The sequence below is a fragment of the Balaenoptera musculus genome, chromosome 5 (genome assembly GCF_009873245.2).
Source record: "Balaenoptera musculus isolate JJ_BM4_2016_0621 chromosome 5, mBalMus1.pri.v3, whole genome shotgun sequence".
NCBI classification, from domain to species: domain Eukaryota; kingdom Metazoa; phylum Chordata; class Mammalia; order Artiodactyla; family Balaenopteridae; genus Balaenoptera; species Balaenoptera musculus.
In genome coordinates, this window is record NC_045789.1 from 1,141,230 (window position 1) to 1,154,917 (window position 13,688).

The 13,688-nt window shown below is 40.5% G+C and overlaps 1 protein-coding gene across 2 annotated transcripts in view; it reads right to left on the bottom strand.

The window, feature by feature from the left end:
- Nucleotides 1-267: 267 nt before the first annotated feature.
- The window catches only part of PDGFC (platelet derived growth factor C), a 218,618-nt gene continuing 205,197 nt past the window's right edge, over nucleotides 268-13,688 (bottom strand). For both annotated transcript variants that reach the window (XM_036853044.1, XM_036853043.1), the window contains exons 5-6: nucleotides 9,012-9,229; nucleotides 268-1,830 (exon numbers count right to left, since the gene is read on the bottom strand). In XM_036853044.1, the coding sequence (XP_036708939.1) occupies nucleotides 1,714-1,830; nucleotides 9,012-9,229 (335 nt within the window). In that variant the 3' untranslated portion in view covers nucleotides 268-1,713. The remainder of the gene's footprint in view (nucleotides 1,831-9,011; nucleotides 9,230-13,688) is intronic.

Consider the following 13,688-nt stretch of genomic DNA (forward strand, 5'->3'; position numbering starts at 1 on the left):
CTACCATATAAGCTATCATCAGGCATTTCATTAACCACACGCAACTCCAAGCCATCTGCAATTTAATTTACCAGCAATTACTTTCAAGATGACTGGGAAAAAGAAAACTACTGCTCAAAAGCACTGGAGTCCAGGGGCAGGAAAGTCTCACCAGAAATGGTCACTTTTCTGCCTGTCTTTTGAATTGATACCAGCTTTTGCATAATAAAAATCATGGTCACACACAAGTCTGTCGCTTTTGTTTTCTTGGCATTTAAGAGACAAATCTTGCAAACACACACTCAGTTTCTCCCCGAAACAGCTGCATTCTTTTATTTGGTGATTCAATACATTTTTAATTCAAATAGTCACCACTTAACCTAGGCACAATATTAAGCATTTTACAAGCAAAGGATCTGACTGATTTTCTTTTTAATTGCCAAAGAGTATAATAAGTGAATCGGTTAAAGGATATACTTCTGTACATAAAAATATTCATGTATTTATACAAGTGTATGGAACAGAGTTTAAAGACAATCTAACCAGAACATCACAATAAATAGGATGTGGTCCTACAGGACAGCCAAGCATGCTTTGTCAGGAGGCTGTCAAGTCTCTTTTTTCAAGGTGCTTTATGTTCTACTGAGCTAGGCTCACACTTCCCAAAATAACGGTTAAGGGTTAGTAATTCTTGGATCTGGATGTCTACGGGAATATGCTGCTTCTCGCTGGTGTCTCCAATAAGAGGAGTGGAAGATGACATATTTATTTATTTTCCAAGACTCTTTGCAACTTATCAAATTCTATCCATTTCCCATGTCAATATTTTAAAATGCAGACTGATCTAAGCTCTAGCACCATACAAGAAGGAAATACATGTATTTTTGTCAGAGCAACAATATTTTATATCATCTTTGTCCCTCTGGCTATAACCATTCTGTTTAGAAAAATTTACCAAGCTAAAAATAGTTGATCTAGGTTGTCATAAAAAAGAATATTAAATACCTTTGGTAAAAATAGATATATTTAACAAGATTAGAAAAGCAAACAGTTATAATGTCAAAAGGAGACTATAAAAATGTACACAATAACACAAATAAACCAACTTATAAAGTGAAGATAAGGCCACTCTTCTCCTCAGGTTTGTCTGTTCCAAACCGTGGATGGAGGTCTGTTCTTCTAAATGGTAGAAATCTGAGTAAGAAATAGGGAAAATCCAGTCTTTCCTATCAGCGTGACACAAGTTTAATTCATGGCAACACAGTTCTTTTTTAAAACCCACGTTGGTAGAACTTAGAACACTCTGGCTTATGCATGTGAATATGAGAAACAATCCCAGATTTCTGTGATTGTAGGCCCAGAGCAGGGGGCTTTAGAGTTAAGCAAGGCGACAGAACCAGGGGCTTAGGGGCAGTGTCTCCTGTGCTGACATGAACCCAGGCCACATCCAGACAAGAGACACAGACGCAGCCAAGGGCGCACGTGGGGACTTTGCCACCAACTAGGAATCTACAAGGTTCATTCCTTTCCCCGGCGAGGACTTTTCTCCTGTCGTGGGGCCTCTCCTCCAAAGGGCCGTTGCACAACCCCTAATTCTGTGTGGTGTCTCCTCTCTCAGAACACGCTGTAAATCCTGAAGATGAAAGGGCCCTGGAACCAACAGCCAGCCGGGATTGCGGATGGAGATAAGGCACGAGTTCTGTCGCAGTGGCAGCCCCGAGCCACCGCGAGGCGTTATCCCCCGGGGCTCCCCCTGCACACGCAGTCACACTCCTCGTGGTGCTCCAGGGCCACGTCTGTGAGCGACTTATGCAGCCCCCGGACGCCCGTCTTGGGTCTCAACTGAAGGACCTGAAAGGGAACGATGGAAACCACCTTTAAAATCAGGTCACATCTGCAACTTCCGATTTCACGGACAAGGTCAATTTCAGACCAGCATCTCGGGGCCCAGCAGCGACCTACACATTTTGAATTTTAACCACTGAAGGCAGGATGAACATATTCCCCCAGCCCTCAAAGAAATCACAAATGATCGTCATCACTGTATGAAAGGAAGGACCTTTTAATACCAACAATTTGGAAGGAGGCTGCTGAGAACAGAGAACAATCCTTACACAGAGAACGGACTTGCGGTTGCCAAGGGGGAGGGGGTGGGGAAGGGGTGGCGTGGGAGCTCGGGGTCAGCAGAGGCCAACTATTACGTACAGAACGCATAAACACCAGGGTCCTACTGCAGAGCACAGGGAACTATATTCAGTATCCCGGGATAAACCATCACAGAAAAGAATACAAAAAAGAACGTATATATGTGTATAACTGAATCACTTTGCTGTACAGCAGAAATTAACACAATGTTGTAAATCAACTATACTTCAATAAAATAAATTAAAAAAAAAAAAGAACCGTCCTTAAATGGAAAGACCCACCATGCCATGCCCTCCTTCCTTTACGCACCTCACTGTATTAGAGAGAATTTCACCTTGGTTAGGTGTCTTGGGACCACTAACGCGCAATTCATTTTTCTGTTTGTTGGTTTCTTTCACTCATTCATTTATTCACACACTTAGCAAATATTTATCCTTGAAGCAAGGCAGGCAAGGACTGCGATGCCATGAAGAGAAATATGGTCTGCAGCTGAGTCTGAGTCAATTATGCCGCTCATTAATGCCCTTGGCTAAAGGTCAAGTCCTCCATCAACTTGATGAGACGGATTACGTGTACTTCATAGACATCAGCCTCGGTCACAGCTAACTTTCTGCAGCTGGGTCCTAGTGCACTGTAGACGGTTTGGCAATAATAACAAGAATGTCTCTATTAAGTGAAGTTATTTGCAGTTTGGATGGTTGAGATTCTTAGCCAGAAATACAGCACAACAGACACTGATACTAAACACAGCCTTTTCACACTGTGACGGAAGGACACGGCTATGTATTCTATAAGAGACTATCTGACGTATCTGATAAGAACTAACTACTCAATGGGTATTATTACATTTTAGGTCTTATGACAGAAGTGGTAAAGTTTTAGAAATTATGTGGCTTTGGCTTATGAACAAAGCCCAGAGCACAGAATAATATGAAGTTGTCCAGTTTCTCTGCTCTCTGGGTCTGACACGGATAACTTCATAGAGCAACTTCTAAAAGATACCGTTGCTGGAAATATTCATTAATCCAAAAAGGCAAAGGTCAGGTTTTATGACTGTCTTACTTGAAGATTTAAAAAAGAAAAACAGAGAATGGTCCCTCATTTGGAGTATATGGTCATATCGAAGGTTAATTAGCTAACATTTTTTGAATGCTTACGGGGTGCCAGGCGCCCTAATAATGTTTTTACATACTTTAACTCACAAGAATTCTATGAAGTAATTTACAATTATTACCCCTATTTTACATGTGAGTGAACAGAAGCTTAGAATGAGTGACACCGCCAGTATCTGTACTTCTGCCAAACAGAAATGATTCAAGTTGCGGTGATGGATGCTAATTTCATCAAGACTCAGAATATTACTAGTCATACACTCTATTTATTTAGTAACTTTCTTCCTAGAGAGATAAACTGCAGAATCTTATGATAACGATGAAAAACAGTAAACTTTTAAAGATTTTCTATTACATTTACAATTCCAGAATAAAAATTCCTAAGACTATTATATTAATGTGAAACTGAGCCCAATGAGTATTGAATATAGATCATGCGTTGGTACTGATTTCCTGTTTTTGACCAACATAAGGCGGTGTCAAAACCAACTTCTCTTAAGATGCTGGCGCTATACCTTATTATCACACTCTCGCTACAAATGGCTTCTGGAATGAGGTTGGGTGGAGATACATTGTGATACTGGCATAGACAATGTCTTTAATTCCTATGTCCACTTGTATACATTTTCCCAGTTGGCAGGGGAAAAATAACTATGAAAGGTAATGGTTAGAGAGGTCGCCATATACAGCCCTGACAGTCAATGACGCCAGGCTGAAATCCTACAGTCTTTCCTTCCTCTGCAGTGCTTATGCAACATGCGTTCACCAAATAAACATCCCTTCCCCATGCCCCATCTTCATCCACTGATACCTGTGGATATTTACAAATAGCAAAAGAATCTCATAATGTTCCAGTGATGTTAAGGTCTCGTACGTGGTGTGGAGGGGTGGGTGATAATTAGTGTTTTCCCTCTTAATTCCCTTTGAAAGTTTGGACTTTGGGAGACAAAGAGAGACTTGGAAGATGACCAGCAGGTCCCAGAAAATGTTAAAGAAGAGAATTTGGTTTTTAGGACATAGCTTATGACACAGAAAAGAAACAAGGTAGAAGCACATCTCACAAAAATGTTGAGGAAGAGGTTCAAACTAAAATTACGAGTCCATGAAAAAATAATCCGGGGAAAAGCTAAAACCAGAGACTGCAGACAGAACAGATCAGGCATAGAAAGACCTATCAAGGAACGATGCCCAAAATTCTGGGCGGCATAGAAGCTTGAGTGATGGGGCTCACTACTATAATACGGCAGTTGAGTGGTATATTTATTTCTCCCAAACAAACAGATCTAAGCAAGAAAACACTACCTGTTAACGAAAGAAGTGAAACTAAATATACGAGGATATAAACAAGGTGAAACTCATCATGCTGATTAAGAATGGAAAAAAGAAGCAAATATGTTTCTTTTGTCAGAGTCTCCTATAGATCTTTTTGCCAGAAAGAGAATACCTTCCTACCTCTGGGCAAATTCATTAAATCTTTATCGATCATTTGCCACACTTTAATGAGGCTAGGCACAGGGAGGAAGTAAAGATGAGTGAGACAATCGCTAGCATATGCTGAGGGCTTGAAATGTGCCAGACCTCGTTCTAAGCCTTATTCATAATTAGGCACGAGGGGTGACAGCCCACTTCACAGATGGAGAGATCGAGGCCCAGGTCACACAGCTAACAAACGTCAGATTCAAACCTGGATGCCCGGCCTGGGAGTCCCTGCTTTTGAGTGCTACACTGTCATGGGATCTTTACTCTTTGTTCTCAATGTGGGAGAAACAAATACAAATAAATAATAATTATGAAATAATAAAAGTTATAGAGATATCTTTAAAGTCCTACACATGCACAGAGGAGGAACGAGTTAGATTGGCAGGAAACTCAAAAGTGTTTCAAGGAAGAGGTAACATCTAAGTTTATACGTATGTAAAGCTCCTGTCTTGCTTTTCTGAGAATTCCTATTTGGGAGACGGGGAAACTAAGAAAAACCATTTTTTGTTTTTGGCTAAAATGGCTTCCAGTAAAGAGTATCTGGTGACTGATACGAAGAATCAATCTTAATGATATTATTATGTTATAATATTATACCAAAACACTACTACAGTAATATCATTATGCTATATTTTATGAGACTTTTTAAGTCTGTAAACTTATTTTTGATACAATGGTTGAACAAAACTCAAGGAAAATGCTAAAGGAAAGCAAAAGAGGGAATAACTCAGTTATATTTGTAGTGGTACAAATGGATACACGTCAGCTTAATGTGCAGGGAAGCTGGTATAATAGAGCTGGATGGAAGAGAGAAAAATTAAAACTCCTAAGCTCTATCTTTGCTTCTGCCTTGTCCATGAAGTGGGATAATCTTTAAACTGAAAATTGGAGCAATGCTCATCAAAAAGAATTAAAGCCCAAGATGGGCTTAACTTTGAATGAGTTAAATCTCTAGATCCAGATTAATGGTTTTCGATGACTTAAGAACTATTTTGAATTATGTTTTCAAAAAATTTCACTTATTTAGGAGTAGTACTAGACTCAGAACTTACTTCCAAAATATAAGACTGAGAAAAATCTAGGCCTCAGAAATCATGAATTACACCAAACAAGTAATCCTTTTTTCATAGGGTAATTTGATGGTTAACAAAATAACTATCACAGAAAAATTTATAATTCCCATAGAAGAGAACTGAGATGATTGGATTGGAGATATCTATGAGAAATGTGGAATGGGTAACCATGTATATTTCTGCACACACACATTAGAGATATTTGTGGGAAACTTGCACTACATGGTCGTACAATTAGATAAGCATCCAAAGTTGTTAAGTGTGGACATGCAGATAATACATATAATCAACCCCACCTGAAGACTGGAGAGGCTAAACCAATACCATTCTGGAAGAAGGTCAGTGAGTGTCCAAGCACTGACCATGGCCTTTCCCTGCACAAGAACTTTATCTCAGACTTTAAAACAGAGACTGCACATTCTGGGGCAACTTTCTGGAGAACCCTAAAACTAATGGTATTTGAAAAGAAATTTACAAGTATAGGATGGGGGAGGAGGATATACTTGATCTGAGGACTGATCCAGCTGCCCCAGAAGCATGATACCAGCTCAGCATCTGATAAGCTTGTTTAGAAAAGCTCTGGGTTTTACAGGTTGCAGCAAGGTGAGTCATAAACCCAAGACTTGTTGGCTAAATCAGGTCCCCAAATACACTTTGCTTAGTAAGTCCCTGCTTTAGAAAGTTCAAAATGAAATGATTTTAGGTGGGGAAAGATCACCCCAGCTTAACTCCTACTCTCACCCTATTCTTTTACATTATGCCAACCAACTCTAAGATCTGCCAATCCTTTAAGGCATTTTAACTTTAACGCACTTTAGAGCTGTCACTGAGCAGGACCCTGTGAGGCCCTCCCAGAGCAGACCTCCTCGCCTGCCCGGCCGCATGTCCTCTGCCCGTCTTTTGTCTGTAGAAAAACTCTAGTCATTTAATCAGAGAAATGAGAAAACGCAGAAAGAAAGGAAAACAGTACGGCAAGACAAAATAATAACAGTTTAGCCATTAGGCAAAGTCAAGGACCTTTAGGTCCTCCTCACGGGCTACAGATGATATTCTGAGTCAGGTCCCTTGAGCTGTTTTGCAGATACCGAAACCTCCACCAGGGGGAAGAAGTTAACTGCATGCTGCCCACAAGCATGTAGACCCCAGACCCGTTGGAACCAGGAGGTTGATGATGTGGACTCCTGACGACCTCATCACCAACCAATCAGAAGAGTGTCCACGAGCTGACCACACACCTCACCCTGTCTCTAAAAACCTGTCCCTGAAAGCCTTTGAGGAGTTGGGGTCTTTTAAGCACTAGCTGCCTGGACTCCTTGCTTGCCACCTGCAATGAATACTGCACTTTCCTTCACCACGACCTGACTCAGCAGCTTTACTGCCCCGGCAAGCAGACCCGAGTTTGGTTCAGTAACAAAACTACCATGTTAAGGGTTTTTCCTTGACTAGACTCCCAGTTCTCAGAGTAGCAACAAGCCGTCCTCTGGGCAGAGCGGAGCTGGGGCTCCCACAAGCTCGCGAGGACCTCCTCCTGAACAGGAGTGCAGGCCGTTCCCAGCACAAGGACCTTTAGACGCGTGTGGTGTAGAAACGAAAGTGGAGCCTGAGAATGGCAGCCAACAGTCCTACTTTTACCCCAGACTGCCAGTTTGGATGTCATCTTCTAAAAGTTGCCATCTAAAAATTGTCAGAGAATAACACCTTTAGGAAAAACCCGAGAGATTATCATAGTTTGCAGATATTTTACAAAGGTTAAGTGTCCTGTGGATGGTTGCAAGTTAATGGTCGATCTAGGATGGAAACAGGGACCTTGTCTGGAATCCACTGCTTTTCTCCCGCTTAATCAACTGCCAACACAATACCGGGGAAGAGCCGGGCAACCAGGTCACGTGAGTGCAGCTTATGACACTACCTGCTCAGATTACCCCACAGATGAGGGTTTCACCGACGTCTTCACTCACAGGAAAAATCATTTCATTTATTAAGTGGGTATTTAGTTTGTGTTATTCTTTTATTTAGCAGAAGAAAATGAAAATGAATGAAGCCATATCCAAATGAAGTCAGGAGGTAGATTTTGGTTTGGTTTTGTGAAAATTAAAGTTGGTAAAAGACATTTTGTAAAAATTGAAGGTGAACCATCAAGAAGGGATTGCTTCCGGATGTATGAAAGCTAGGTGTTTCTGGGGAGGCCTGGAGGGGGCTGGGTATCACCGGGGATAATGACAGTCTGAAATGTATAAGCTCTAAGGTCCCCAAGGCTCTGAAAAACAATAATTACTAACACTTAATATTGTATTTTCCTTAATTCCATGGAATAAAGGGAAGGATGGAGAATCCATAAAAAGCTTAACATACTATTTGGGGCACCATGAATAAGAGGAAACTATAAATGATGAAATAACAGGAAGTATAATTATGAATATGTCCCTTGGGATTTATGTGCCCGAATTGCACCAAATGGAAAAATAAATATTAAAGATCTTTATTTTCTCCAAAATAGACCATAATTTACCTCCAAGTTTGTCTTTAAAATATTTTCCCTTCATATTTTGAAGAGGTGAAAAGTTTCACCCATTTTCCCCCCTGGAAAAACACAGTTCCTTTTCTGTATGAGACAGAAAACCTCCACTGAGTACCCATGATGTGCTATCAGAGGACAAGCTTTCTAAATCCTTGATGACTGGTTTCCTGAGTTCAAGGTCCTAATTAAAAAACAGGGACCTCCCTGGTGGCGCAGTGGTTAAGAATCCGCCTGCCAATGCAGGGAACACGGGTTCGAGCCCTGGTCCGGGAAGATTCCACATGCCACGGAGCAACGAAGCCCGTGCGCCACAACTACTGAGCCTGCGCTCTAGAGCCCGCGAGCCACAACTACTGAGCCCGCGCGCCACAACTACTGAAGCCCGCGTGCCTAGAGTCCGTGCTCCGCAACAAGAGAAGCCACTGCAATGAGAAGCCCACGCACCGCAATGAAGAGTAGCCCCCGCTCGCCGCAACTAGAGAAAGCCCGCGTGCAGCAACGAAGACCCTATGCAGCCAAAAATAAATAAAGAAAATAAATAAATTTAAAATAATAATAATAATAATAAATGAAAACTTGAGCTCTTTGGAAAACCTTGGTTTTGTCTGGTCTGGTTTTCGTGAAGACGACATCGCCTTTCTAAACCAAAACCCACTTCAGAGAGGCTGGCCTGTCACCTTTCGGGAAGGGGAAGGCTGTCCGTACCTCGTGATACTTCTTGGTGACTTTGCTGGGGACACACTGACACTCGCTGCAGCTGTGCAGGCAGCAGGCGCAGTTCCCGCCGCAGCGCTTCACCAGGAGGCAGCCCGGCCAGAAGACGGTGTCGGTCCTCTTGAGCTCCTCCCGGATGGACACGGAGAAGTTGCGAGGCGTGCAGCTATAGAGCCGCACCTCTTCCTTGAGCAGGTTCAGGCCCAGCGCTGCACGGCACACAGGGGAGCAGAGGAAGAGGGGGTCACGCGCTGCGCCTTGCGATCTCACCAAGCGCCCTCGCGCTCGCTCTCGCACACAGAAATCCAGCCCATCTCACGAACAATCGCCCCAACAGGAACCCTGATTATTTAACTAGGTCTTAGGGCGACGCAGCTCGCAGGCTGGACTTTCCGTTCCATGGCAAACAGAGCTTCCTTGTGACCCAGGGACGGATGAAGGGATGGCATTGTGCAGTGTTGAGGATGGAGCCTACAGAAGAGTTACCAGCTATAAACAGGAAACTTTCTAGAGAAAAAGGGGGCTACACCTTTTAACCTTTGGAAAAAAGTAAACAAGGGGGGCGTGGGAGGGAAGAATAGAATGTAAGACGAAAGCTTTGATGAAAAAACAGATGCGATTTTTAGAAGGATGACAAGCTCCCGCAATGAATGAAGAAGCAACGTACAGACACTTGTCGACAGGACCTTCTATAATCTTCCTGGCAACAAGAATCATAGAGTGTGAAAAGGAAGTGAAGTAAATGAATTTCTGAGGACGGCTGAGTGGACCAGGAGTGGGGAAAAGGACACGTTTTAAAGGCGCAGAAGTTGTTGGAAAGCACTGCTTCTGGCGCGTTGAGAAATTTTTGGACTTGGAAATCGAGCTTAACTAGACTCCTTTTCAGATTTCTACTCTCCTGAAGGGCAGAAGAAATGTCTAATTTATAACCACTGTCTCTATTCTTTTAGTAACTTAGTTAACTATGCTGTGTTTTATTCTTTAAGAGAGCACCTACATGTGAAGACTAAACCAAATAGCCTTTCATTAGATTGTTGCAGTACATTCTAAAGAACCATTGTTTTTAACTACAAAACGACACTGCCTCAGTTAAATTATATCAAAATAACACATCATGTTTAACATGAGCTTATATATAACATATGAAGTAGCTGATAATTATTAGGATAAGCAATTCTAATATGATTTTAATTTCTGCTTTATAGCTTTGCCTTTTTTCCCCTAGAAATATTCAAATAAAAGCAATTCCAGTAAAAGTGAAGTTTTGAATAACATATAATTCATCAGAGCTTTTTTCCTTCAAACACAAGGTTTTTATTAAAATTTAGGAATACTATCTAAAATATACTAAATCTGGTTAAATACCTTTTCAGTAATATTGGCAACATTATAAATAATATTTTCTGGTTAAAGATAGCTTCAGATAATAATAATCACTACATAACCCAGTCTTAAAAATTAAGACATTTTAAAATACTTTTAAAGTGACAAGGTAATTAAGAATCAAATGCTTGTTTTCTTAGCTAGGTTATTCTTGGGTATGTGGCCAAGTTTTTCTAAAATGTCAAAGGAAGCCAATGTAAGTATTTTCAAGAAATATATTACAGCTTATGCAAATGCAATTGTCAATTATAAGCACACGTAAACCATATGGTTGACTAAAACCTTGGTCAAGTAAGGGAAACACGGAGGAAATGCTAATTCAATAAGTTCATTTCAACATCTTATTCAGCTAGAAATTATTTTTTCCAACTCAAGAGAAAATCACTGTTTTATTTGAGTATCTAAAGATTTCCCTTTCATCTGAAAAATGACCCTGTGACAGTAAAGCTTTTAAATATTTAAGAGGAAAAGAGTTCATTCTTTCGAGGGCCATTAAAGAGAAGCTTATCTCTAATAAAATTAATGAGATAATTAGGTTAAATGATGTCACGTATTTTACCTCATTTCATTTTGCCGAACCCTAACCTATGTCTATATACGTACATACAGCTCTTTCACTGTCAAAGCTGTATATGAGCTTCTTTGAATCTTGTTGCCAGAAGTTAACATCTAGGCAAGGAGAGAGAAAACCTAAACCAGGCACACACATACAAAGGCCAGTTGCCAAAGTTTTTAATGCTTATTTAAGATTTATACTTCTTTAGAATGTGAATGAAGCTCTTAGCTTTCAAAGGATATTCATCTACCTTAAAGAGTTTTAAACATACTATTTCATGAAACTAGAAAATGAGTCTGTATATGTTTGCTTTAAAATGTTTACTTAACCACAATAAAAGGTTAGATGGATTTCCCAAGTGAACCAAGTTATGATACCTGCTACAATGTGAAAATTTAAACAGACTTTCAACTTAGCTTCCACTCATCGATCATGTTTGACACAAAAGTCAAAAGCCCTTTTTAAGTACTAGTTAAGCCTGACTTAAAAAATATGGGTTTTTCTTTTCTGTAGTAGTAAGGTATGAATGAACACGCTGAACCAGAGGAAGAAAGGGAAAATAAAGAAAAGGAAAGACATTAATACAGTCCCCTCTGGGCTAAAAATACAAGTAAGGACTTTACACTTAGCATATGTTATTTGAAATTTATGCTTCCTGCTTCTAGGGCTTCAAATCATCTAAGCATCATTAGAATAAGTCATGTGACTATGATTGGTGTCACAAATTCTCCAAACATTGGGTAGAACATCTTAGTCAAAAAACAAAGAGAGAGAGAGAGATCATGCACCAACACATACGTTTTAATAACTTAACTGTAATAGTGTGGACGTTTCCCTCTGCAAAATATTTGTAAAGTAAACTTAGCCTTCAGATGCTTTATTTCCTTTTCGTAACAAGCTCCTAAGACAGTACATGCATTAGCTTGTCTTCCTAAAGTATGACGATTTGAAGCCTGTCGTCAATAAAAATTGTTTTTCTAATGCCTATTTTCTTGTTCGGATTCATAAATATTGCAAGTTTTCCTAAAAAGAATAACACTGATTGAAAAAAAATTATGATCACGTTTTACTTTGTCAGCGTTCATTCTTTTCAGACACTCAGCCCAAGGATATTCTATTAACGTAATGCAATCTGAGGGTGGTCTTTCTAAGATGAATGTGGTAACGCTGTGATATGTTTATTCTGTGGAAAATCTATCTCAATCTCTAATTAGAAGCTTTTAAATGTTTTACTCCTCCTTCCTTTGTAGAAAGACTCTTGGGAGGGGAGTTGGTTTTGTCTATAGAGATGTTATCTCACACCTGCATTTTAGTTTACGTAGAGTTCCAAAAATATACACTGCTTTGCTCACACTTACTGTATGCTTAAAAAGTTAATAGTTTTGGCAAACTGCAAAGGGCTTCAATTTGGAAAGTGTTAAATGAATATTTGAAAGATCTGGTTCAGCGCTGGGCCTTTTAAATTACACCCTAGCCTCCGGCCAAATCGTCACTGAGCACCGCGTGAGAGGTACGGGCATAAAGGCAGGGATAGAGGGGAGATTTTCAGGCTCGTATCCCAAGATCGGCTGTCAAAAAACTAGATCTGAGCTCAACCCGGTTGACTCCCTCTGCTTCTTAGGGATCCACAGGATAATCTACCTCAAATTTGCTAACAAAGGCTCTATTCAGGGGCGTTTCAGCCAGCCTTGCAAATCTTCATCTTCCCCTTCCTAAGTGGGAGGGAAGGGAAGTGTTGTTGTTGGTGAGTTATTTATCACGATCACGTCCTATAAATATGTAACCGTTTTCAGCATCTGGACAAGATTCAGCTGCCTCTGGACGTGAACAGCGATTTCCAGTATCGCTGAGAGGAAACCACGGCTGCTGGTCCAGCAGAATACCGTGCTGGGCAAGTCCGAACATGATCCTCTGAGATGTAAGTCCTGATCAGAAGGGCCGCAAGAGAGGGCAGGAATCGGGTTTCTTTCTGACCAGTCTGATGCAATCTGCCCCTGTGAGTCGCTCAAATTAACTAAACACTGTGCTTTCTACAGACTTTCTGCAGACTTTCTGTCCTCCATTCTCTAAAGGAACCCTGGGTAGATTTCAAAGTTTCTGACAGACTGAAACAGATTGTCTGAGGGCTTTATAACTACCCAGTTACGTTTTCATTTGCGTTTGAGAGGGATGCTTTCCAAGTTTAGGGTGACTAGCAAAGTTACCTGAACTGAGAACAGATTCAGCTAACATTATTTCCAATCTCTTGACCATGTGGAATTAAGTTTAATTATCAACACTTTCACTCTTCAAGGGAGATGTGCTCATAGAATCAAAAGTGATCATTTCAGAAGCATCTTTACATAGAAAAAATTATCATGGTGTGAGCTCCTTTAGAGCATTATTTTCTTACAGTGACTTCTATCTTGGAAACTACAGTTCTGTGTTCTGGGGAGCCACTGTTATTTTTCATATTATTTAGAAAAGTTTCTAGGCTTAGGAAATGGAAATTGATATAATCCTGACTCATGGGGGCATGGTGGATACAGATTTTAATAGAGCTTTCCCCTTTTCTAGCCCTAAACCTGGCTTAGCAGCTACAATAATCTCCCTTGAATCTCTGAATCAATATACCCCAAATATTAAGTTTGAATAAGCAATGTTTCTTGCGAAATGTAGCACGGGACTTCATCAAAATGATATTTTTGAATTAAAGAAATAACAGGAATTTTCAGCAAAAGCATCTCTTT